Source organism: Heterodontus francisci, chromosome 9 (genome assembly GCF_036365525.1).
Source record: "Heterodontus francisci isolate sHetFra1 chromosome 9, sHetFra1.hap1, whole genome shotgun sequence".
Taxonomy (NCBI): Eukaryota; Metazoa; Chordata; class Chondrichthyes; order Heterodontiformes; family Heterodontidae; genus Heterodontus; species Heterodontus francisci.
The window spans coordinates 49,162,500-49,189,834 of NC_090379.1; the positions used below are offsets into that span (position 1 = coordinate 49,162,500).

The following is a 27,335-nucleotide window of genomic DNA, read 5'->3' on the forward strand; positions in this document are numbered from 1 at the left end:
TTCTCTCTCTCTCTTTCTCTCTCTCTCTCTTTCTCTCTCTCTCTCTTATCTCTCTCTCTCTCTTTCTCTCTCTTCTCTCTCTCTCTCTCTCTCTCTTTCTCTCTCTCTCTCTTCTCTCTCTCTCTCTTTCTCTCTCTCTCTCTTTCTCTCTCTCTCTCTTTCTCTCTCTCTCTCCTTCTCTCTCTCTCTCTTCTATTCTTTCTCTCTCTCTCTCTTTCTCTCTCTCTCTCTTTCTCTCTCTCTCTCTCTCTTCTCTCTCTCTCTCTCTCTCTCTCTCTTTCTCTCTCTCTCTCATTGAATGCATCCTCCTCTTCAGTCCTTCGTCTATTTATTTCTCAATCTTCTAATCTTTTTGGTTAAGGAACTTCACTGGTCACATTGTTCACCAAGTTCCCAGATGCCCTGTTGTCCTCACTGTGCCATTATCAGCTTGGACTTCCAGCAAAATTTTTTATAACCTAAACATGCATGAAAAAGATACCCACTCCAGTAAAATGTGGGCTATTCTGAGAAAGAATCTTCCTGTCCTTTGTCATGGAAGTGTTTTTTTTCTCTGTTTAAAAACTAAGGGGGGGTCTGTGTGCCTTTAAGACTGAGACCAGATTTTAATATTCTTTGGGAAGTGTGTGAGCTACAAGCCTGTTCCTGAAAAACAGCAAGCGAGAAAGAGAGAGGTCACATGCCATATTGTATCAGTTCAACTGTGTGTAAAGACCGGCTAGAACTGGTTTCTTCTGGCAGACCAGTGAAGCGTGCTCTTCCTTGCAGGAAGGAAGGATTTGTGTCTCTCGGCAGAAAATCCACATTAGCCGACAAGCTGTGTTTTGCCTAAAGAGGAAAAGACCACTGGAAAGGAATCTTTGCATTGTTGGAGGTAGCAAATTTCTTTTTTACTCCCAGCCCTAAGAAGTCTCTGCCTCAGGAGTGACTTTCTGTTGTCTTTTGTGTTCCTGGGAACTCAGTAAAGTTTCTACTGATAGACTGCTAATTCAAAAATCTAAATAGGACCAGTTGTTATACTCCTTGTTGAAAGATCTGTGTGACATCTACTGCAGCTGAAGTTCCGTGAACGCCTATCCATTACAGACTGTTCATCGAACTAGCCTGGAGGCTTCGAGTAGCATTCAACTCTGGGACACCTCATTGAACTGGGAATGTAATCCATCAGGACTTGCAACCCACCTACTAACCTATTCCTAAGAAACAGCTCTAAATTTAAACATCATTTTTTAAAACCGGTTAACCGTTGGATTTTGAATGTATGTGTGTGTGCATGAGAGTTAGGAGGAATAAGAAGTTAGAAAGTCTTTTCAGACATAGATTTATCTCACTACTGCTTAAGATTTAGTTTATTAATAAATAGTTAATTTGTTTAAAGATACCTGGTTTGGTGTGTTTTATTCTGGGGGGTAATAAAGTGTTTAATTTGGCTAATTTCCGGTAGGTGGGAAACTAATAATATGCGTGACCTGTGGAGTAATGGGACTGAATTGACAGTGCATTACTCCTGCCTCCGTCGTAACACTTTATAAAACTCTGCATCCTCTGTCTCACTGTGAGCAATGTAACAAGAAATTTACTAGTATTTCAATTAAGATTATTGCCTGCAGAAGACATTTGCTAATGAATTAATCACATGCTGTACAATATAAAACAATTCACAAAAGTTCCATTCAGGAATATAAATACTAGTAGTTAACTTCTGACATTATGATTATTTCTCATATCAAATGTGTTTCTTTTTCTAGTGTCCCAAATGTATGCAGTGTGAAGCAAAATTTGACTTCCTTACAGAAAAGTAAGATGCTCCAGATTTCTTGGTAGTTTATTCTATTTATCAAAAATTGTCTTTATTCACTTGCTTCTATTAAAGGCTCAATCTTAAAAATTGATTCTTTTCACACTGTGAAAGGAAAAATAATACACAAGCAAAGAATGCAGTGAGTTGAAATCAGTGTGGTGCCTTAGTTAGAAACATTGAATAAAGTTGTTGTTAGATCTTGAACTCACAATGAGCTGCTGATCTCTGCACTGTTTTGGAGAGATGTCTCTCGAGTCTTTATGTGCTTCTGTCAGTCACCAGTGTGAAATTTGTACACCATTTCTCTCTTACCTTTTGTTAACACTCTGGTATGCAACCCAATATACGAAGAAACTATTACAGCAGTGTGCTAGGGGGGGAACAGAAATAGTGATTGTTATTACTGAGCATTACTTTGTAGCTGATGTTCTAACGATATCAGGATTGGAAGCATGTTGTCTGTCCATCTAACCCTTTCAGCCATACACAATGTGATGAGACCAGATAAATGGGGACAAAAACAAATGAGGAGGGAATGTGACATTTTTAATTTGAGCTTTATTCAAATAAAAACAGAAAGCATTGAGTCAGCTGTCTCTTAGTGCATCAAAATATTTTTGATTAAAGGAATTAAAAGACCTGTTACTTTTCTAATAATATGTTGAGAGATGGTACAAAATAATTTAGCTGCTTCCCACTGCCAATTGTACTGTTTTGAATTGCTCTGTTATCTTCCCACCCCTTCAACAGAGGTATACCGATACTTGGGAGGATTTTATGAAATTGTTTTAACTGGTGTATTCTGTTCGGTCAAGAGGCTAGATACTTTTTGAATGCATTTCTAATTTAAATTTTCAGTTTTTATGAAATTTTTTTGATTTTTTTTTTAATCCTCAACTATTCTGAAATTGGTAGCATCACTGCAGAAGATGCGGAAAATGCTTCTGTGACAAATGTTGCAGTAAAAAAGTACCTCTTCCACGAATGTACTTCATAGATCCAGTACGGCAATGTGCCGAATGTGCTCTGATCTCCCAGAAGGAATCCGAGTTCTTTGACAAACAGATCAAGTTGCTCATAACTGGTAAGACTTGCATTACGTGTTATCTCCAAACATATTTAGAAGGTTTATTGCTAGTGATCTATATTGTGATTAAAATGTTTTAAAGGTACTTTGTAATTTGGTGTTATATTTATGCAATTAATATGACTTCAGTCGACCTAGCTCTGTTAAACTCCTGTTATAATGTGAGCTAAGGTACAGAAATGAATTGGCTTGTAAGGCTGCATTTTTAAAAACAGTTAAAATAATTTCAATACAAGTCTTGTAAAGTTTCTGACAATAGTGTTGTAGGCTCATGCATAAAGAATGCCTGCATGTTGGGTAGCTGCTATTCATGTGTGACAGTGAATATCAGCAGTTATTGTGGCCCAGAACAGCAAAGCCTGGTCCTGTCCTCCCCTAATGTCCACACATGTACACTTCCAGCAAAGGTTTTTTGGATGGATAACAGAAGCGAGGGCCCTGGCTTGTTTTCACTTTCCTTAACCCAGGAACCCTAAGACCACTTGTACCCTATTGCTGCTTTAGTTGAGTTCAGCTCACTCAGCATAGACACAGTGGCTTAGCTACTCGCTGGTTACATTCACTGCCTTATTCAGGATGCTCCTATTAGTTTTATATAATGAAATTAAGCATTGCAGGCTTTATAGATATTTGCCGATGGCTAGCAATTTAAATGAATTTATTAAATCAAACAAATGGAGATGTGGGTGCAAGAACATTGTCACTGACTTTTGCTGTCAGAGGGAAAAGAACAGCGCTAGCCATTCATTACGATTACCTGTAGATTTTTTATGGGCTTTTGCACTGGAACTTGGTGATTAGAAACCCATTTCAGTGCAGCACCCCCTACAGGGGATGTGGAACCTATATGAACAGGGCAAGCAACTGTGTTTCTCCTTTAACCAATCAGATTGAAGAATCCTTACTGAGGCACATTGACTCTGACCAGGAATTGTCTGTGAGAATATTTAATTCAATGCCAAATCATGTACAGAAAGTGAAATAGAGGGGGGGAGCGAAAGAAAGATGGGATTGAGAGAGAGAGAGAGAGAGAGAGAGAGAGAGGGGAAGAGAGAGATAAAAGATAGAAAGGAGAAGCGAGATGGAAAATTTATTTAATTTTTAAAAACATTTCCAGTAATTAAAATCTGAAGCATTGAGACTCCACACTTGTAATGTTAATTTTCAATGCCAGTGAGAATGGTAGTAATTAAGACTTATCACACTCTTAAATTTGAATGGACGACTCTTAACTTTTCCTGGCGAGTTTAGTGGGAAAGTACCGCAAATTCTTAACGTCCTGTGCATTTGAATGCTGAGTCACTCAGCAACATACCAGTGCAGCGCAGCTTCTGGAGGAGCGAAGCATCTCCAACAGCAAGTTCCTGATTTCTGCCTTTAACTGCACGTGTGCAGTCACCGGAAGTGCAGTCCCACTTTAATAGCGAGCGCTACTGTTGTTTTTACCACAAATTCTAGGCCGAAACGTGTTTAATGTTGGTCAAATAAGCACAATAGATGGCAATTTGTTAATTCTGGTTGCATTTTTGCATTTTTTTCTTAAACTCCCTCACGTTCTGGCTGTTTTGACCAAGAATTTGACCTTTTTCTCTCTGTAATGTTGTATCTTTGTTTCCATTGTTTGTTGCCAAGGGGCTACATTCCTTGTAACTTCAGGTTCCTTAGAGAAAGGTGAGACAATGGGTTGTCGGCTATCAAACAACCATAGGTAGGTACAATTTATTTTGAATGTTTTGGTATTAAAATGTTTATACAGTCTGTACAATTTTTTTTATGAACAGTACACTTCTAGAACTTCACAAAACAATACCTAAGGCAAACCTCAAACCCATTATAGTAATGAATGGGGAGAGACAATGAGGCAATAAAGCATGCCAAAGGGCTTCACAGGAGCATTATAAAGCAAAATACAACACCGAGCCACATACGGAGATATTGGGTCAGATCTGAAAGCTTAATCAAAAACGTAAGTTTTAAGAAGTGTCTTAAAGGAAGCAAAGCAGTGAGAGAGGTGGAGGGAATTCCACTAGAGAGGTAGACCCTGCACTGTGGTCTGTGTTCCTCAAGCCAGCAGATAGATGATTTGTATGCATGGATAGGGAAAGTATGAAGGCTTGATGACTTCTGATCCCTAAAAAAAAAAACTCAGAATTCTTTGCAGCATTTAAAAAAAAAAATACTCCCAGGGACTAGGGAGCACAGATTAAAGATTTTGGGCAAGAGATGCAGGGGATGCGAGGAAGAACTTTTTCAGGCACCGAGTGGTAATGCCCTGGAACTCGTTGCCTACAAGGATGTTGGAAGCGGAGACCATCAATGATTTCAAAAGGAAGTTGGATGGGCACTTGAAGGAAATAAACTTGCAGGGCTAAGGGGATACAGCGGGGAATGGGACTGATTGGATTGCTCTACGGAGCGCCAGCATGGGCTTGATGGGCTGAATGGCTACCTCCTTTGCCATTATGATGCTATGTGAGCATTTTTCTTTCATTTTTAAGCAGTTGTACTGTATCCACCCTCATTGTGAAATGAGTGAAATATAGGCAAATAAAGGTTGTTCTTGCACCAAACTAGCCTTGATTTCGTTGCCTCCCATTTTATCACAATTTGCGAAGTTGTATGAGTTTTCACAATTAAGTGGGTTCCACTGTATATTAAGATATGTCAGATAACTGCCTGTTCCTCCATCACATTGAGATCTATGTGTTCCTTTTCTCACTCACCCCCACCACCCACCCCCCATCAAACCCGCAAACACCTTTTGTGATCTGCAAAATTGCAGAAAGTTCCCTGACCCTTAATCCAGAACATTGATGCAAATGGTGAAGGACAAGGGTATGAACATAGATCTCTGCAGGATTTTGCGAGGGACTAGTCCCATAGAGATTTTCTATCATTAATTCTGTCTACAAGAGTACAGCCAGTTTCTTATGCATCCATAAATCTATCCACCAATCTCATGCACAAAAGGTTGAATCGCAAAGACTTTTGTAAGTCAAGATACACAACACAAACCTAACACAGCCACCTTTGGAAAAAGAAAATGTGTTTATTCCCTCATAGTGATATTGACTGCAGCCAAGCAATGCGTTCACCGAAACAGTGAGCCTCCTTCCACCCAACACGTGGGTTGGGCACTGTGGAGGCTGGGAGCGTATGCAGTCATGGAGGCTGAATTAGCTACTACCAACAACAGATAACCAGACATTTCCTCAAATGTAAAATACTAAACTGGAAAAACACATGGGAACTTACTGATCCAAATGGAAATGCAAACCACTTCCCTTTCCTGGGCAAACAGCAAATACTATTACAGTATAGCATAGTTATTTATAAGTAATTGAGAATTTTTTTTAATGACATTTACCATGCATCGTGTATATTAATACTTTGTAATAAATACATCTGCAGTTTTTAACTTTGAAAAAAGATAATTTGATCCTATACGTTTTTTCTTAATGACATTTGCTTTGAATTGTTGAAGAAGCAATTATGCATTGATGATCGCAATATTTTGCTGTAATATTTATTTTAAAAATCCCCATTATTTGTTTTTAAAAAGTTTAATTAGACGAACCATGTAATACGTGCACAGTAGTTGTGACCAGACTTTTTTTAACGTAGTAGTTTTTTCTTCTTCTGAAATGTTGAACAAAATTAGTTTTCTCCTCTTCCCATCATCTTGATGAGCCCGAATTACTAACAGACACTGTTTGCAAAGAGGAAAATGCCACGTTTAATCCCTGACCTGTGCAGAGTTAGCTGATCCCAGCTAGGCTGCTACAGTTGGCATCAATACTTTTTAATCTGGCAAGAGTGAAATTGGCTTGGATTCCTGCTCCTGCTGCAAAATCATGTAGAGGTGTGTGGAGATTGGATTGAATTGGCTGAGATGCTTCACTTGGTGGAATAACTGTAATCTATAGCAAATAGTTTCAGTGAAGTGTTGGAGGATTGGCGGTGCCAATAAGAGTGAGTAATTATGGGAAATGGTGAAGGGCTAGTGGGTAAAATCTATTTTTTGAAAACAAATAAGTTTGAATATTTTGCTTGATCGATCATGCATGACTGCAATATTCAAAACATTATGACTCTGAAACGTTTCTCTTGAAATCATGACCACTTTTAAATTTTTGCTAGGTATCTGTACCTGGATGGAGAAAATCACTTTGAAATTGAGGTTCCCCGAATTATAAGTGTTCAGGTGCTAACTGACGGTTTTACTCCTGGAGGTAAATTTATGTTAAGTAGATGCTCGTTGTGCAAGTAACTGATTTCAGTAGTAACCTGTATTTTTTGTATTAAAAATAATTTGTAGGACAAAATGAGAACAAAATGGGATTTGCATAGAGCAATAATCAGAAAAATATAGGTGCCAGAGGAGACCTTACACAGTAAATGGCAGAACATTGTTTTCCAAAGGAGTTGCCATGGGTTCAAGTTCAGTTAGATCAGTGTTTTTGTTTGGACTGGTAGTAATATCTCATAGGAAGAAATGTTAATGTGCTGTCTATTAATCAATTGTGGGGGAACGTTGGTAACTTTGGAAATCAGCAGCCTGGAGTAACCTTCCCAGCTAAAGCATGCAAATGAGATTGGATTTCTGTTTTCAATTAAATTTAGTTAGCTGTCTTATGGAATTATTATGATGTAGATAGTGGTATTTGTGTATTGAATTAGATGGTGGAGCTCATATTTTCCTTCTAGAATGGCCTGAAACTAATCCTTCTTTTCAATGCCTGCTGCTGCCTATCGTCTTGGTACAGAGAAAGATATTCACACTTACACCAGCCTACTGGAGAACCCGTACATTACAGAAGGTTAGAAGTATGATTGTCATCTTTACCAACAGCTCATCATGTGCCAATCTCCATACATCTGGCCCAAAGGAGCTTGGCTTGTCATTTACTGTATACTAGCTGCCTTGCTGAATAATGCTTTTTCTGTGAGGAGTTCCCCATGCAACTTCAGTTAAGCTGAATTCAGTTGTTAGTACTGACTGTGTGTTGTGTTGTAAATTACAAGGCAAACTCCTCAAAATCCTAAAAAAAAAATTGTATTTTCCTTTGTTTGCTTTAGATTGCATGTGTTCTTTGTTAACACAGAAATAGCGGCATCTGCTTCCAAGTATGCTATGTTAGTACCTGTGCTTTACTCACTGTGTGTATTTCCATCTAGTCCATCAACCCTTTGTATATAGTATTGCCAAAGATTGATGGTTTTGCAGTTATTTTAGGCTGTTCAAAACTTTACTGTTTTAATAGTGGAACCAATTATGATGTGGGTAACTGGGAAGCAACCTCATGGTTTTAGAATAATAAGCCTTTTGTGAGTTTAAATGTAGTTCGGTGGGTGCATTTGCAATGTGATGCGCTGAGTTGCAGGGACCAGAAGAGTCCTGGTTTCCACCTTTTGGCTTATGCTGAGTTAGCCAATTTTAGCCAAGGTGACAGTTATATTCTGCATCTGGTTGGGATGGAGTCTGGGAACAGCCAGGGTTCCCATTGCTGATTGATTACGGTCCAACACCCACTAAATATAGTGGGCGATGGATGAGAAAATGGTGGAATCACTTGTGCCGACCTTCAGTCAAAAAGCCCATTGAACTAATTTTCCACATTTACAGATGAGTGTCTACTTGGGAGAGAGATTAAAAGGTTGCCTGCTGTGTTTACACATCTGTAGTCCTTTATCTGGGAAAAATCCATTCAAATGTTAGTGGAAATAGTTGGTAAAATTATGCTAAGATGACACAGAAGGTATGCTTTTCCAGCTATCTTGGTTGCAGTCTTGCTCTTTTAAGGTGCATATTGTAGCCTATCTGTCCAGTAAATTCAGTTGTACATTGTGATTCAGATACCAGGTACCTTTTTATTTAAGCTGATCATTTGTATCACATGTGACATCTACTTAGTACTTGAATCATATTTTCGGTTCCTACAATGCAACAGTGATGACATTTCAAAACTACTCCATTGGCTGTAAAGCACTTTGAGACATCCAGAGGTCATGAAAAGTGCTATGTAAATGCAAGTATTTCTATCTTTATATTTTGTGCCAAATTATGTTGGATTCATTTGAAATCATTTCTTCTAAAACCTTTGGACTGCTCGCTCTTATTTTGGCTCACAGAGCCACATGTACCAGACACTAATTGGTTCACAGGAGGCAGTAGTGTTGGCTTTCCCATCTGGGATTGTTATTTCTTTATTTTGCCTAGTGTTATTGTGTTCCTGGAAAAAAAAAAATCAAAACATGTAATGCCAATGTTCATGGAAGTAGAAGTATTTGTTTACTTACCTGAAGAGGAAGCTTTCAAGAAAGTCAAAGAAAGTGTGTATTTTGGAAAAATTGCTAGGTGGAATGATACAAGAAAATAACCCTTTGTTTTTTTTTTACAGAATTTTAATGGAGTCTGATTTATCTGTACAATTTTAGGAGGCAATACACGTGCTACAGGGATGCTGGTCCAGTACAAAACTTTGGGCTCCCAGGAACCGAAACAGCTGAAGTTAAGTGCATCTGATGATTTCAATAGCAACAAGAAAGTGTCTGTTGGCTGGCTGGCTGCTATGCATAAGGTAATGTACAATAGATCTGCTCGAGTCTTCCATCAAAGTATAAAAAAACTGCTGGAATCTTCTGTCAATCTGGAGTAAATGTTCTTCACTATATCAAATGAAAATGTAACTCTTTAAATATAAGGAATTGAAGAACACAAACAATGAAAGCAAGAAACTGGAGCCGGGCACATGTTTATGGTCTACATGAGAATTCTTAGAATACATCCAGGACTGCTACCTTTAATCAGTATATTTCATCTTCAGGAAGAAGGGTTTACTTCATCTGGTTCTGGATAATAAAACAGAACAAATAAGCAATCTGAAGGTGTAGGAACATGAAAAATAGTGACCATAGCCTAATTAGATTCACATTCAAATTCAATAAAGAAAAAGAGTAAAAGGTAAAGTCGTTGGACTGGAAATTTGTCTACTTCAGTAGAGTAAAAGAGGATTGAGCTTAGATAAGAACATATGAAGTAGGAGCAGGTCATAGGGCCCTTCGAGCCTGCTCCACCATTCAATAAGATCATGGCTGATCTGATCCTGGCCTCAACTCCTCCTTTCCTGTCAGTTCCCCATAACCCTTGACTCCCCTATAGTTCAAAATTCTGTCTATCTCAGCCTTGATTCAATGACTCTGCCTCCACAGTTTTCTGACCCTCATTGCCATCTCAAATAGCAACCCCTTATTCTGAAACTATGCACCCTAATTCTAGATTCTCCCATGTGGGGAAACATCCTCTCAGCATCTACCCTGTCGAGCCCCCTAAGAATCTTATGTGTTTCAATAAGATCCCCTGTCATTCTTCTAAACTGCAATGAGTATAGGCCCAACCTGCTCAACCTTTCCTCATAAGACAACCCCTTCATCTCATGAATCAACCAAGTGAGTCTTCTCTGAACTGCCTCCAATACAATTATATCACTCCTTAATTAGAGACCCAAACTGTATGAAGTAGTCTAGGTATGGTCTCACCAACACCTGTACATTTGTTGTAAAACTTCAGTACTTTTATACTCCATCCCCCTTGCAATAAAAGCCAATATTCCATTTGCCTCCTCAGTTACTCACTGCGACTGCATGCTAACTTTTTGTGTTTCATGTATGAGCACACCAGATCCCTCTATACTGTACCATTCTTTAGTCTCCATTTTAGTACTATTTTGCTTTTCTGTTCTTCCTACCAAAGTGGGTGACCTCATATTTTTCTACATTATACTCCATTGGCCAAATTTTTGCCAACTCACTTAACCTTTCTATATCCCTTCACAGACTCTGTGTCCTTACAGTCCATGTAGAAACACAGCAATACCTGGACAATATCCAGGCTTGGACTGATAAGTGGCAAGTAACATTCGCGCCACACAAGTGCCAGGCAATGACCATCTCCAACGTGAGAGAATCTAACCATCTCCCCTTAACATTCAATGGCATTACAATTGCTAAATCCCCTACTATCAACATCCTGGGGATTATCATTGACCAGAAACTGAACTGCAGTCGCCATATAAACACAGTGGCTACAAGAGCAGGTCAGAGGCTAGGAATCCTGCAGGGAGTAACTCACCTCCTGTCTCCCCAAAGCCTGTCCACCATCTACAAAGCATAACTCAGGAGTGTGATGGATGAGTGCAGCTCCAACAACACTCAAGAAGCTCGACACCATCCAGGACAAAGCAGCCCACTTAGTTGGCACCGCATCCACAAACATTCACTCCCTTCAATGACGCACAGTGGCAGCATTGTGTACCCTCTACAAGATGCACTGCAGCAATGCACAAAGACTCCTTCAATAACACCTTCCAAACCCGCGACCTCTACCACCTAGAAGGACGAGGGCAGCAAATGCGTGGGAACACCACTACCTGCAAATTCCCCTCCAAACCACACGCCATCCTGACTTGGAACTATATCGCTGTTCCTTCACTGTCACTGGGTCAAAATCCTGGAACTCGCTTCCTCACAGCACTGTGGGTGTACCTAACCCACATGGACTACAGTGTTTCAAGAAGGTGACACACCACCACCTTCTGCAGGACAATTAAATGGCCGATAAATGCTGGCCTAGCCAGCTATGCCCACATCCCATGAACCAATTAAATAAAACTCACCCTGCTTTCCCACCTATCTTTGTATCATCAGCAAATTTGGCTGTTTAGTGAAAGTGTGTGTTTTTGAAAAATTGCTAGGTGGAATGATGCAAGAAAATAACCCTTTGCTTTTTTACAGAATTTCAATGGAGTCTGATTTATCTGTACAATTTTAGGAGGCAATGCATGTGCCACAGGGATGCTCAGTCCTTTATTCCAAGTCATTAATATAGATTATAAATAGTTGAGGCCTCAGCACTGATTGCTGTGGCACCCCACTAGTTACAGTTTGCCGACCTGAAAATGACCCATTTATCCTGACTCTCTCCTGTTAGTTAGCTAATCCTCTACCCATGCTAATATATCATCCCCAACACCATGAGCTCTTATCTTGTGCAGCACCCTTTTTATATGGCACCTTATTGAATGCCTTTTGGAAATCCAAATGTATTACATCTACTGGTTCCCCTTTATCCACCCTATTTGTTACACTATTTCACTTTCATAAAACCACATTGACTCTACTCAATTGTATTATGATTTTCTAAATGTCCTACTGCTACTTCTTGAATGATGAATTCCAACATTTTCCTGGTGACAGATATTGGTCTATAGCTTTCTGACTGTCTCCTTTCTTGAATAGGGGCGTTACATTTGTGGTTTTCCAATCTGCTGGAATCTTTCCAGAATCTAGGAAACTTTGGAAGATTACAATCAATGCATCCACTACCTCTACAGCCGCTTCTTTTAAAGCTCTAGAATGTGGGGCATCAGGTCAAGGCAGCTCGCTAGCCTTTTGTCCCATTAGTCTTCCTAGTACTTTTTCTCTAGTGACTTTGTTTGTTTTATGTTCCTCCCTTTTGCCCCTGATTTTCTACTATTATTGAGATGCTTTTAGTATCTTCTACCATGAATCAAATACAAAATATTTGTTCAAAGTCCCTGTCATTTCCTTGTTTCCCATTATTAATTTCCCAGTCTTCTGAGGGACCAACATTTGCTTTAGCTACTATCTTCCTTTTTATGTACTTGAGAGCTCTTGCTGTTCTTATATTCCTTACTCGTTTGCTCTCATCTATTTTCTTTTTTTTTTTAGTCATCCATTGGGAACATTTTAGAAACCAGCAATCATCTGGCCTGTCTGTAATCCTCGCAACATTGTATGCCTTTTGTTATGGTCAGGTGAGGAGGGGTCAAAAGGCTCTCCTCTTATTCCCCTCCTTGTTTGACCGCAACAGGGTTTATTTCTTTTAAACAGTGGATCTTTTTTTTTTTCTTTTTGGGCCTCCTTATCTCGAGAGACAATGGATACGCGCCTGGAGGTGGTCAGTGGTTTGTGAAGCAGCGCCTGGAGTGGCTATAAAGGCCAATTCTGGAGTAACAGGCTCTTCCACAGGTGCTGCAGAGAAATTTGTTTGTTGGGGCTGTTGCACAGTTGGCTCTCCCCTTGCGCCTCTGTCTTTTTTCCTGCCAACTACTAAGTCTCTTCGACTCGCCACAATTTAGCCCTGTCTTTATGGCTGCCCGCCAGCTCTGGCGAATGCTGGCAACTGACTCCCACGACTTGTGATCAATGTCACACGATTTCATGTCGCGTTTATGCTTACCAATTCATTGAATGTTTTACCCTTTTATGTGCTATGATCATAAAAGAACCATTCGGACAGGTTTTCTTGAGTTTAAACAGAGTTTAGTTTATTGTACTTAAAACCAAAACTCGATCTAAGTAAAATAATAAGGCTGCATTTGCTGACAACACAACCGCTAGGTGGCGCTGCTGTGGCACATGCGCAAATGCAACATGTGCCACTAAAACGTCACAGTCTGCGACTTTAGGCAGCTGCCAGGACTAAAGATGACGCTGCTCAAATAATCACACGGAGGCAACCTAACAAACACATGGCAGCACACAATGGCGGAGCGAACGAGCGGGTCGGGGCGCGGGCGGGGTGGGGGGGGGTAGCAGAGCGGTCGGCGAGTGGGCGAGCGAACGGGCCGGTGAGGGAGGGAAGCAGAGCAGCCAGAGACAGCGGGGGAGGGGGGAGGAGGAGTGCGTTTTTCTGCGCATGCGCCATAAACCTGCAACAGAAAAAAATGCACCGGCCAGTCCCCGCACCCGGCGACACCAAGATCTTCGGCCGCTCGCTCCCCACGGCTCTCTACGGCCTCTCGCTTCCGGCCCTCTGCATCCAGCCGTTCCCTCCAGCTGCAGATTTCCGCTTTCTCCCCTACTTCAGGAACTTCTGAATTTAACTCCCTCCCACTACACCCCCACTCTCTCTACCCCCCAGCCCCCCTCTCCTCCTCCCTGCTGCCCCCCTCTCCGACTCCCACGCTGCCCCCCCTCCCCCAAGGACCACACCACAGCTGAATATCTGAAGTGCAGTTGCAAAGTCGGGAAAATAGCATCAAAAACCTCAACAATTCCAGGTTTAATTATTGAGAAATTTGATTAATTACATTAAACATTCGAGGCACTGCTGTGCATAGATACATGAGTGTTGAGTCGCCAGCATTCCCGTGAGACAGACAGGCCGAGTCTCTACTATGCAAAACTAAAGAGATTGTTCCTGGAGAGCTTGTAGTGAATGAACACATGGCTCTCTATTCCACTACTGTATTGTCCATGTGAAGAAGGCAAAGTCACAAGAGTCTGAGCTCAGTCTATTCTTGGTGAATGTTCCCCAAACGCATCCCAATGTGCACCCCACTTCTTCCATAAATGCAAGGTTCCTTTCCACATCGTGACAAGCTCTGCAGCATGATCCAATTGCCTTCGTTGCTTGAATGCTGACCTTAAGTCTCGAGGATTGTTTTCTCGACGGCATGTTTTACATGAAAAGAAATGAAGAAAGAAAATCAGTGTCAGAGCTTCTCTCCTCCAATGAAATTACTGTTGAGCATGCTTTATGTTCTGCAGTAAAGGCATAACATTGCCAATGAATCACTTGGTACCCACCTCAGCTGTAGGAGTCAGGATGATACTATCTCGTGATGATTCAATGCTGCTCTCAGGGAAAACATGAATGATGTGAGGGTGCTGGAAAAAGAAGCACATTTCTTTTGTACTATGAACATAAAGCAGGCCATTTAGCCCAGCTGTTCCCTGCTAGTGGTTATGCTACTCCTGTGCCTTCCCATCCGCTCCCATTTAATCCTGCCTACTACTATCAGCATCACCTTCCATTTCTTTCGCTCTTATCTACCTTTGCCTTAAAGCAACATTTGAGGATGGAGAACGGTGTGGCTGCACTCCCACCTCACCAGTTGTGGACGCAGCAAGAGCATTCACATTTGTGCTACCACTGGAGGTGGCATGCTTGTTTCTTTTAGTGCTCAGTCTCTTCTTGCTGAAAGTTCCCCAAGTGCTTGACCGCTTTGGGCGCCCTCTCTGCTTGACGGGCAGCAGCTGGCAATTGCGGAGTATCACGAGGCTCTGCATGGTTGTTTCAAGGGCAGATGGGGAAACAGGTGGCTATGTGTCCATGTGCACTGCTCTGATGGCTGCAGGAACAGAGCAACTTACAACAGGGACTGGAGCACATTTACTGCCTGCACACAGCCCCAGACAATGGAAAGGATTTTAGTGCAGTGCAGTGGACTGGAACACATGCAGTGCCCCAGACAATGGAAATGTTTTCAAAGCAACTTACAACAGGGACTGGAGCACATGCAGTGCCCCAGTCAATGGAAATGTTTTCAGAGCAACTTACAACAGGGACTGGAACACATGCAGTGCCCCAGACAATGGAAATGTTTTCAGAACAACTTACCTTGGAGCAGTCTCCTCTTTCTGATAAAAATGAAGCAGACTGAAATCTTCAAAATGACTAAATAATTGCGAGAAAATGCCCGACAAAACCTCTCCTCCTTCCACTTTCAGAAACTCTCGCCGAAGCTTGACGCATGCGTGAATATCCGAAGCTTGACGCATGCGTGAATATCCGAAGGTTGACGCATGCGTGAATACCCGTTGGCGTTGCATAAAGCGCATGCGCAGAAGCTGACCAGGCGCGTTGCCCGATGATGCACACGTCACGCAATGATGTCATCGGCGCATGCGCTAATCAACGCAGCACATGCGCAGAGAGCAGGAGACCGTTTTGCGCACGTGCGCACCGCAGCGCAGCCTGATGACGTGAGTGGCGGTCAGCGTTGTCAAGAATCACTTTGAAATAATAAACTACGCTACAACTTTCACATGCACGTATGCGAGAATCACACACACAAATAGGTTACAGAATGAAGAAGAATAGATTGGTTGGGTTAGAATCCAGAACCAAAAAAATATACAGTCTGTGGAGTCTGGTAATTCAGTTGTCTTCCGGATGAACTCGTGGTCCTGAAGTTTCTGCCTGGTAGAGGTGGCCGCCTGGTTCAGGGTTTTCTTGGCGACAGTGATGTAGATAGTTTTCTTCCCAGGGTCTCTGGCTGCAGCAATGATGGACTTTGATGTTTTGTAGCCTGTAGGCAGGGTTCAAACTTGCACTTTTGCCTGGAGAGAGAGAGACAGACCCCCACTTGGGTGTTGCACTGGTCAAACTCAGGTGCTTATCTGCTGTAGTGAAAAGAAACTGCAAGTTTTCACACAGATGGAGAGACTCTCACTTGATCATCCAGTGTATTCTCTGTTGCATCTTAACTAGTTCAAGTCTAAGAATTCCAATCTCTTGGGTCCCATTGTTCCAGTGTTTACCCTTTGAGGTTTGTCTCCACCAGTGTTAATGTGCCAAGATGGCTTTGAATGTCTTAATAGAGTTAAGGCAGGTAGCTCATTCAAAATTCGCAAGCCATTGTTCTGATGGGAGATTAACCAGACATTCGTCTTTACCTCGATACCTTGGTATATGAGGTATTTCGATGCAAATTGCGGTGGCCATTTTAGCTACTTTCTTTTTAAAGTTTAATTCAATTTCTTTGTCTCCTGCTTTCTTTTTAAAGTTTAATTCAGGTTTCCAATCAATGGATTAAAAAAAAATAATCATTTGGCATAGCACATGTTCATGACACTTTTCTTTCAATTTAATAACTTCCTCAGTTGGCCATTGGTGGTTCATCCTTCTCATAGTCTTTGTTTTTCAGTGGAATACATCTTTGTTGAGAATTATGAAATATCTCAAATGTCTGCCACTACTTATCTACCATCTTACCCATTGATCTGTTTTCCCAGTCCACTTTAGCCTACTCTGTTGCATACCCTTATAATTGCCTTTATTTAAGTTTAAGACACTAGTTTCAGACCCAAGTTTCTCACCCTCAAATCTACATGTTATGATCACTCTTCCATAGAGGATCCTTTACTATGATATCATTAACCTTGTCTCATTATACATTATCAGGTTTAAAATAGCCTGTTCCCTGGTTGCTTCCACAACATATTCTACGAAATTGTCCTGGTTACGGTCTATGACCCCATCCTCAAGGCTACCTTTGCCAATTTGATTTGTCCAATCTATATGAAGATTAAAGTTGCCTGCAATTATTGCAGTGCCTTTCTTACAAGCCCCCATTATTTCTTGATTTTATACTCTGTCCTAAAGTGTAACGATTGTTAGGAGGCTTATAGACTACTCTCATCAGTGACTTCGTATTTCCACTCAAACTGATTCTACATCTTGATCTTCACAGCCAAGATAATTTCTCACTACTGTTCTAAGTTAGTTGGAAAAAATGGTGAATGAAACTGTGTAGACCAGCAGTAAGAGATATTCAGACATGAGAAGGTACAATTAAACACTTTTGGAGCAGGACTGAAGGGGCTGTATTAGAATGGAATTCCATTAATAAGAGCAAAAATAAGTTTGCAAAAGAGAAATGTAAATACAGGAAAGATAATGTAGAAAACTGAGAAATACAAAAAAGTATGGATAGGAAGCAAAACAGGATTAGAAAGGTTAAAAGCAAATATGAAAAAAAACACTGGTCAACATAAAGGGGAACTAAGGCACAAGAAATAGAAGTCAATGAAAAGCATGGGATTACTTCAGGGTAAATATTGCCAACTTGAACTTGAGAATGAAAGAATGGCTGAGATGCTTCTAAATGTTGCATGTTTTACAGAGCAGGTAAAAGTTTTTTTTTCCTGTCATGGGATGTGAGCATTTGTTACCCATCCCTAATTGCCCTTGAGAAGGTGGTGAGCTACCTTCTTGAACTGCTGCAGTCCATCTGGTGTAGATACACTCACAGTGCTGTGAGGAAGGGAGCTGCAGGTTTTTGTCCCAGCGATATAGTTCCAAGTCAGGATGTGTGCAGGTGGTGTGTGTTCCCATGCATCTGAAATCCTTGTCCTTCTAGATGGTAGAGGTCGCAGGTTTGAAAGGTACTATTGAAGGAGGCTTGGCGAGTTGTTGCAGTGCATCTTGTTAGAAATGGTCATTGCCTGGAACCTATGTGACATTAACGTTACTTGCCACTTATCAGTCCAAGCCTGAATGTTGTCCAGGTTTTGCTGCATATGGACACAAACTGCTTCAGTATCTGAGTACCGAACGCTCTGCAATCATCAGCGAATATCCCCACTTCTGACCTGATGATGGAGGGAAGGTCATTGATGAAGCAGCTGAAGATGGTTGGGCCTAGGACACTACCCTGCGGAGCTTCAGTGATGTCCTGCAGCTTAGATATTTGGCCTCCAACAACCACAACCATCTTCCTTTGTGCTGGATAGGACTTCAAACAGTGGAGTTTTTTCCCCCTGATTCCCATTGACTTCAGTTTTGGTAGGGCTCCTTGATGCCACACTCTGCCCTTGCCATCAAGGCAGCATTTGACAGTCACTCTTGCCTCACCTCTGGAATTCAGCTGTTTTGTCCATGTTTGGGCCAAGGCTGTAATGAGGTCTGGAGGTGAGTGGCCGGTGCGGAACCCAAACTGAGCATCGGTGCGCGGGTTATTGTTGTGTAAGTGCTGCTTGATAGCATTGTTGAAAACACCGGGAGCATGGAGGCAAATGTGAGAGGGCCCTCAATAAATGGTCAAGAGGTGGCCGAAAAATGTGTATGTTGCTGAAATAAAAACAAGTCATCAGACTTGAATGGTAATGGATCTTAATACAGTGGGTGACTATGGAGGACATGGCACTAACCATAATTTAAAAATAAATCTTTGGAAATAAGAATTGTGCAAAAGGAACAGTGTGACAAATATCCCAAATCCTGTCAGGAAAAGGATAAGGTCATAAAATGCTAGATCTGTCGATGCTCCCTTTGTTATGGGTATCTATATAATATGAGCTGAAATTAGTGAACACTTGGGTGGCTTGCCCAGATGGTTGAAAAATGTGAGTGAAGAAACCCAACAAGGTTGTAATGTTTTGAGTGGCAATGGTAAGATCTTTTGGCCACGGAGGGGGAAAGAGAAGTTTTGTTTGTTGTAAACTGATGACTACGCAGCTGATCAGTAGTACCCACTTGCTTTTCAAAAAAAAACTGTGTACTATTCTGAGAAATTTAATTGATATGGGCAATGGAGTTTGGCTTGTCTCAAACTGTCAGATGGGATATGACAATATTTTACTTTTAATTTTCCATTCTTATCACTGCTTCCAAGAGTGGAGGAATAACTCATGGGGTTACTGTTCTACAGCTGGGGCAGGTGCCTGGACCTAGTCAAACTGAGTTTTTTTTTTTTGATGTACAAAAACTGCCAGATGTCTACTTTGTGTGTCTTAAGAATATTTGATCTAACTTCAGATTTAGATACTGATTTGTGGATTTTTTGTGACGTTTTCTTTTTCTAGAAAGAAGGAAACACTTGTATTTATATAGCACCTTTCACAACTTCAGGACAACCCTAAGTACTTTACAGATAATGAACTACTTTTTGGAATGTAATCACTGTTGTAATGTAGGAAACACGGCAGCCAAGTTGCACACAGCAAGCTCCCATGAACAGGAATGAAGTCATGACCAGATAATCTGTTTGAGATATTGGTTGGGAACATATGAATTAGGAGCAGGAGGAGGCCACTCGACCGCTCGAGCCTGCTCCGCCATTCAATAAGTTCATGGCTAAACTGATTACTCCACATTTCTGCCTATCCCCAATAACCTTCCTTCCCCTTGCTTATCAAGAATCTATATACCTCTACCTTAAAAATATTCAAAGACTCTGCTTCCACTGCCTTCTGAGGAAGAGAATTCCAAAGACTCATGACCCTCCTGAGAGAAAAAAGTTCTCCTCATCTCTGTCTTAAATGGACGACCCCTTATTTTTAAACAGTGACTCCTAGTTCGAGATTCTCCCACAAAGGTAAACATCCTTTCCACATCCACCCTGTCAAGACCCTTCAGGATTTTGTATGTTTCAATCAAGTTGCCTGTTACTCTTCTAAATTCCAGCGGATACAAGCCCAGCCTGTCCAATCTTTCCTTGTAAGACAGCCCACCCATTCCAGCTATTAATCTAGTAAACCTTCTCTGTACTGCCTCCTTCCATTTACATCCTTCCTTAAATAAGGAGACCAGTACTGTACACAGTAATCCAGATGTGTCGCATCATTGCCCTGTATAGCTGAAGCATAACCTTCCTACTTTTGTATTCAATTCTCCTCGCGATAAATTATAACATTCTATTAGCTTTCCTAATCCCTGCATACTAACCTTTTGCGATTCATGCACTAGGACACCCAGATCCCTCTGCATCTCAGTGCTCCGCAGTCTCTCACCATTTAGATAATATGCTTTTTTATTCTTCCTGCCAAAGTGGACAATTTCACACTTTCCCACATTATACTCCATTTGCCAAGTCTTTGCCCACTGACTTAACCTATCCAGATCCCTTTGTAGCCTCCTTATGTCTTCGCAAGTTACTTTCCTACCTATCTTTGGGTCATCAGCAAATTTAGCAACCATACCTTTGGTCCTTTCATCTACATCATTTATATAAATTGTAAAAAGTTGAGGCCCCAGCACAGATCCCTGTGGCACACCATTCATTCCATCTTGCCAACGAGAAAATGGCCCATTTATGCCTACTCTCTGTTTCCTGAGATAACCGATCTTCTATCCATGCCAATATGTTACCCCCTATACCATGAGTTTTTATTTTCTGCAATAACCTTTGATGTGGCCTTATCAAATGCCTTCTGGAAATCTAAGTACAATACATCCACGGGTTCCCCTTTTATCCACAGCACCTGTAACTCCCTCAAAGAACTCCAATAAATTGGTTAAACATGATTTCCCTTCCACAAAACCATGTTGACTCTGCCTGATTGCCCTCAATAATCGCTTCTAACATTTTCCCTAAGACAGATGTTAAGCTAACCGGCCTGTAGTTTCCTGCTTTTTGTCTCCCTTTTTTGAATTGGCCAGGACATCGGAGAGAGCTCCCCTGTTCTTTAAATTGCACCGTTTGATCTTTTATGCCCACCTGAGAACAAAGATGGGTTCTCAGTTTAAATCTCATCTGAAAGACAACAATTCCAAGAATGTAGCACTCCCACATTACTGCACTGAAGTGTCAGCCTCCATTTTTGTGCTCAAATCTTTGGAGTGAGGCTTAGAATCGTAGAATGGATACAGCACAGAAGAGAGGCCATTCGGCCCATTGTCTGTGCTAGCTCTCTGTAACAGCAACTCGCCTAAGTCCCACTCGTCTGCCTTTTCCCTGTAGCACTGCAAATTTTTTCTATGCAGATAATTATCCAATTCGCTTTTGAAAGCCTCCATTGAATCTGTCAATGCATTCCAGGTCTTAACCACTCGCTGCATAAAGAAGTTTTTCTTCGTGACGCCATTGCTTCTTCTGCCAGTCACCTTGAATCGATGTCTTCTGGTTCTGGATCCTTCTGCCAATAACAACAGTTTCTCCCTATCTACTGTGTCCAAACCCTTCATGATATTGAACACCTCTATCAAATCTTCTCTTAATCTGCTCTTCTCCAAGGAGAACAGCCCCAGTTTCTCCAACCTATCCACATAACTGAAGTTCCTCATCTCTAGAACCATTCTTGTGAATCTTTTCTGCACCACTGTAATGCTTTAAATCCTTCCGAAAGTGTGGTGCCCAGAACTAGACACAATACTCCAGTTGAGGCCGAACCATTGTTTATACATGTTTATCATAACTTCCTTGTTTTTGTACTCTGGCCCTATTTATAAAGCCTATGATTCCATTTGCTTTATGAACTTTCTCAACCTACCTTGCAACCTTCAATGATATACCCAAGGTCCCTCTGCTCTGACACTTGCTTTAGAATTATACCCTTTAATTTACATTGCCTCCTCTCCTTGTTCTTCCTACCAAAATAAATCATCACTTCTCACTTTTCTGCGTTAAATTTCATCTGTCACTTGTCTGCCCATTCCACCAGCATGTCTGTGCCCTCTTAAAGTTTATCACTCTCCTCCTCACAGTTCACAATACTTCCAAGTTTTGTGTCCTCCACAAAATTTGAAATTGTGTTCTGTACACCCAAGTCTATCCCAGTCTGTGTTAGGATAATTAAAGTTTGCCATTATAACTATGCTATAATTCTTGCATCCCTCTGTAATTTCCTTGCAAATTTGTTCCTCAATATCCTTCCCACTAGTTGGTGCCCTCAGCGATGCACTATTCCCTGGATTGTTACTTGGCTCTAACCAGATAGATTCTGTCCTTGACCCCTCTGGGATATCCCCTCTCTCCAGCACTGTAATGTTCTCAATCAATACAGCAATCCCTCCTCCTTTCCTTCCTTCCCTATCTTTCCTGAACACCTTGTATCCAGGAATATTTAGTATCCAGTCCTATCCTTTTTTGGGCCAGGTCTCTGTTATCGCCACGGCTTCATATTTCCACATGGCTATCTGTGCCTACAGCACCACCACCTTCTCATGGGTAATTAAAGATGAGCAATAAGTGCTGGCCTGGGCAGTGACACCCACATCCCCATAAACAAACAAAAAGTGCACCAACCTTATTTACCACACTCCGCATTCATATACATGCACAGTAAACTTAATTTAGACCTTTATTACATTCCCTCTTACACTGGCCCCACCTCATACATTACTATTTCCTACTCTAGTGCGATCTGTCTCTCCCAATTCTCTGTGCACCTTGGTTTTCCCCTCTCATATTGCCTCCTGGTTCCTACATCCCTCCCCAGTAGCACGAGCAAATCGCCTCGCAAGGACATTGGTCCCGGCTGTATTCAGGTGCAACCTGTCTGGCCTGTACAGATCCCACCAACTCCAGAACCGATTCCAATGTCCCAGGAATCTGTTGCCCTCCTCCTGCAACATTTGTCCAGCCACGCATTCATCTGCTCTATCCTCCTTTTTAATATACTCACTTGTGTGGGTTACTGGGAGTAATCTGGAGATTACTACCTTTTGAGGTCTGCTTGCTAGTTCCTTTCCTAGTAACCTAAACCCTGCTTGCAGGACCTCCTCTCTATCTATCTGTGTTGTTGGTACCAATATGGACAACGACTGCTGGCTGCTTACCGCACCCCCTGCTCAGAGTGCTCTGCAACCGCTCAGTGACATCCTTGACCCTGGCACCAGGGAAGCAACATACCATCCTGGATTCATGTCTGCGGCAGCAAAAACACCTGTCAGTTCTGCTAACTATAAAATCCCTTATCACTATTGCTTTTCCAATCTTCCTCCTGCCGCCCTGTACAGCTGAGCTGGCTGTGGTGCTGTGGAATAAACTCTGGCTGCATGTCCTAGAGGAAGTGTCACTCTCACCTGTATTCAGAACCCGCAATCCATGTAAATTACACGTCATTCATTTTACCAAGACTACCTATTTACATTCTTGCTATATGTTTTGTTACTCTACCTCACAAATTCCTTCCCCGTGGCATTAACAAGACATTATTCTCATTCTGTTTAGCAGATGATGACTCGTTTAAAAAGATGAAGTCTAGCAGCAGTTTCAACTCTAATTCCCATATCACACCAGGTTTCCCGATGGTTATTTAACAGTATCTGTCACTGACTGGATCTTTCCTGTTCAAGATGGAAGGGGGCGGTAAGGCAGAATGGATTTTTCCAAGAGCTGCTGCGAGGATAGATGCCCTGTGGATAGTGCTTGGTTAGAGTTGTGCGGGATAACTGTGTCTGGCATTTGGTCAGTTTTGCTTCTGGGTTCAAAATGGAATCTGGAATTTGGGCTTCTTGAGGGATTTGCCAATAGTTGACTTCCTCCATTCAGGTGTCTGCCTTGGCTCACTCTCACCTCTGAGTGAAAAGGTCATGGGTTCAAGCCCCTTCCAGTGACCTTGCATTTGTAATCCAGATTGACACTTCCATGCAGTACTGTCGAGAACTTCCTTTAGGATGAGACATTAAACTGAGGTGCTTCTTGCGTGGGCATAAAAGATCTCATGGCATTGTTTGATTCTTTGTTTAATTGTTTGATCTCATGGCATTCTCTTGGTGTCCTAACCAATGTTTGTCCCTCAACATACATCACTAAAGCAGATTATCTGGTCATTTATTTCATTGCTATTTTTGGACGTGTAGGTCATGTTACCTTATGTTACAACAATGACTGTATTTAAAAAGAATTTCATTGGTTATGTAGCACTTTGGGAAATCTGAATCATGAAAAGTTGCGACATAAATGCAAGTTACATTTTTTTTCTTTCTTGAATATGTGAATTTGAAGATGTGCGTATCAAACTAAGGTTTGTCAGAGCTGGGCCATGGAACACTTCCACATTTGCACTAGGCTAAAGTGTCAGCAGGCTCAGTTGGTAGCACTCTCACTTGAGTCAGAAGGTTGTGGATTCAAGTCCTGCTCCAGAGACTGAGCACAAAATTCTATTCTGGCACTCGAGTGCAGTACTGAGGGACTGCTGCACTGTCAGGGGTGCCATTTTTCAGATGAGATGTTAAACCAAGGCTCCATAATAGATTTCATGGCACTATTTTGAAGAAAAGCAGGGGAGTTATCCCTGTGTTCTGGCCAATATTTACTCCTCAATCAATATCACTTTTTTTAAAAAAAATTATCTGGTCATTCCGTTGAAGTACTTTTCAAGTATAGTCATTGGTTGTAAAGCATTTTGGGATGTCCTAAAGTCATGAATGACACTATATAAATACAAGTCTAACTTTTTCTTTCTTTCATGCAATTCCAATTTAGGTATACATGACTAGATGAATAAATTTTAACCATTCCATCATATTGCACCAATCTAAATCTTAACTACTGTCTGTCCTTTATAAGACTATAAATGAGATTACCAATTTGTACTGAATTGTGAACACTTTTGCGCCATCAGCCTGTGAGTGCTAATTGTAAATGTCCCAAACTCATTTTACGTAGGATCCTTCACTGCCATTAGAATGGAGACATTCATTTCTCTAATCTTGGCTGGATTTGAACACGAATACCAAAGTGGGGAACAATGTGCAGATCTATGGGGTTATCCATTCTATCTGTAGTAAAAAAAAAAAAAAAATGAACTTTGACTACTTGGCCTGGAGATTGTGTCTGTTTTACTGTTGCATGTCGGAAGACACAGCCAATGTGTATTGTATAATGATTGAGAACAAACTGATATGTGTTTATTGTCCCTCACTCTCCCCGCCGCCCACCATCCCCATCCCAACCCAAATCCATAGGCTGCCAAGCTTCTATATGAATCAAGAGACCAATAACCATTTCTGAGTTCCTGAAAAATGTCAAGACTGAATGTCAGACTGGCGAGAAATGGGAAGAAACAACATTTTATCCAGTTTTACTCTTTTTTTTTTTTTTGCTCACTGCTTTGATGTACAGTGAGGTTTTCTTAATGCTTTTTGTATTAAAGTGATTTTCTGAAAACACTTAGAATGCGACAAATGTTTCAGGAATATTTTTGGTGCATTGAAGTATTCTCAAAGTATAGTGCAATATGTAGAATTTACAATGTTTTAAATGTAACCTTTCACATTTAAATTGAACTTTGCTAAGTATTTTTGTTAAATCTTCCTATTTTTATCACTAACTGAAAACTGCAGTGCAAGACTACTAAAATAGAACACCTTTTTGTTACAGAGTGCACTTCTGATGTAGATCGCTTTATTTTACTACATTATCAGTATGAAGTATATAAATTTATAAAATTGTATTGGAAGTGGGAAATAAGTACAATTTGCATTAATCTTCAGAAAGTACAGCTCTGTATGCAGCAGGTGATTTTGCCTGCAGTGTCTGGGGGCAGAAAATGTTTACATTTTAATTTCTTGGCAGGAAGTGCTAAAGTCAGTATGAATGATTATCAGTTTCAATTCCAATTAAAAATTCAGTGTTGCTTGCCTGTTCCCTTCAAAAAGTGAAATTTAATTTCAATATACCAAAGGAAATGACTACCTGTACATAGTGGATATTTTGCATAACCATGTCTGTTCCTGCACTCATACCTCTCTTTAAAAGTGTTCATGAGGATATGATTAGGGAGAAACTTTACTATCTTAGATTGTTTTAATTTACTTGGTATTCACTGAATATGATTGGGTATAAAACTTAATGTGCAAAATATCCTAAGCGGTTGTGCACACTCTCTGTTGGTAAAACAAAACTATTGTGTGGTTGAATAAAAATGAAAACTAAACAGAAGGCTAAACCTTTTAATTCAGTGAATTACCAATAAATATAAAGATGCAGATGGCCAGTAATATGCTAGATTGCTCTGAGAAATGACATTTTCAGAAAACTGACACTAATGTACAAACCAATTTTATAGTGACCTTTTCTGTTAGCATGAAATAAACCAGAAAATATTAGAAATGAGTTGATTTGAATAGGGAGCGCTGGATGTTATGCAGTTCAGTTTCCTGGACCAGATGAACATTGCAGGAGCATACTGCATTGTTAGTTCCTGTATTCATGTTTTATAGATATTGCAGATCAGTGTAATTATTTGAGCACCTTCTGTATAAAACTTATCCATACTCAATAAAATGCAAATACAAACCTCTACATTATGATATTTTAGTTGGGTGTCTATTTCTCTTTTTAATGGTACAATAGAATCAACTTATTTGGAACTCTGAGGCATCTGTAGCTACAAGTTGAAATGAAGCCTTTGGCTAGAGTTAATGCTTTTCTGTACCTTTTTTAAAAAAAAAATGTAGGTTCTTGCCAAGCTAAAGCCCTAGAAATGGAATTGTCTGATTTGGAGGGATACCAAAGGGTTGGTGGGTCAGGATTATTATGAGACAAAGGCACTCCTAAAGCAACTAGGACAAAGCCCTTTCCTGCTGTTCATTCATCAGAGGTTCCTGAGAACTTATGTGCTTCATGGCATTCAGATTTGAATGGCTTGTAAGAAGGGTTTTTTTTGACCATGTGCTTAAGGGTTTATCACATTTCAGATAGCTAAACTCCCTTTAACAGGAACACATGATCATCCAGAAGAACATATGAATTTGGAGCCATTCTGCCCCTCGAGCCTACTGCGCGATTTGATAAGATCATGACTGATCTGAATGTGGCCTCAATGCCAGAAAGATTACTTACTGTTCTTTGAAAGCTCCAATGAAGAATTGCTGGCATTTAATGAAGAAAATCGCTAGTAACACTACTCTTACAAAAATTCGAGCCTTGAGTCAGGTTATTTTCCCCTCTTCCTCCTTTACACTCCCCCCCCCCCCCCCCGGGCCTGGCTATATTGTACCCTTGATCTGAAGCAGGCCTCATCTCTTTGCACAAAGGACGTCTAATGAATCAGGAAGTACATGAAAACATTATAGTAAGTAAGAATTTGTTTAGGTCTACATTTTTATTGAATTGTATTTTTAAACAATATTACAAAATGGTGGGACTTGACCTAAATCAAATATAAGCAAAGCAGCTCTGATGCTTT

General features: G+C 40.8%; 1 protein-coding gene across 1 annotated transcript in view; it reads left to right on the forward strand.

Moving 5' to 3' along the window:
• Window positions 1–26,449, forward strand: part of zfyve21 (zinc finger, FYVE domain containing 21) — a 39,213-nt gene extending 12,764 nt beyond the window's left edge. The window contains 7 exon segments of the mRNA XM_068039012.1: window positions 1,749–1,820; window positions 2,717–2,885; window positions 4,521–4,596; window positions 7,029–7,120; window positions 7,655–7,708; window positions 9,327–9,469; window positions 25,111–26,449. Coding sequence (XP_067895113.1) covers window positions 1,749–1,820; window positions 2,717–2,885; window positions 4,521–4,596; window positions 7,029–7,120; window positions 7,655–7,708; window positions 9,327–9,469; window positions 25,111–25,146 — 642 coding nt within the window. The 3' untranslated portion in view covers window positions 25,147–26,449.
• Window positions 26,450–27,335: the final 886 nt, after the last annotated feature.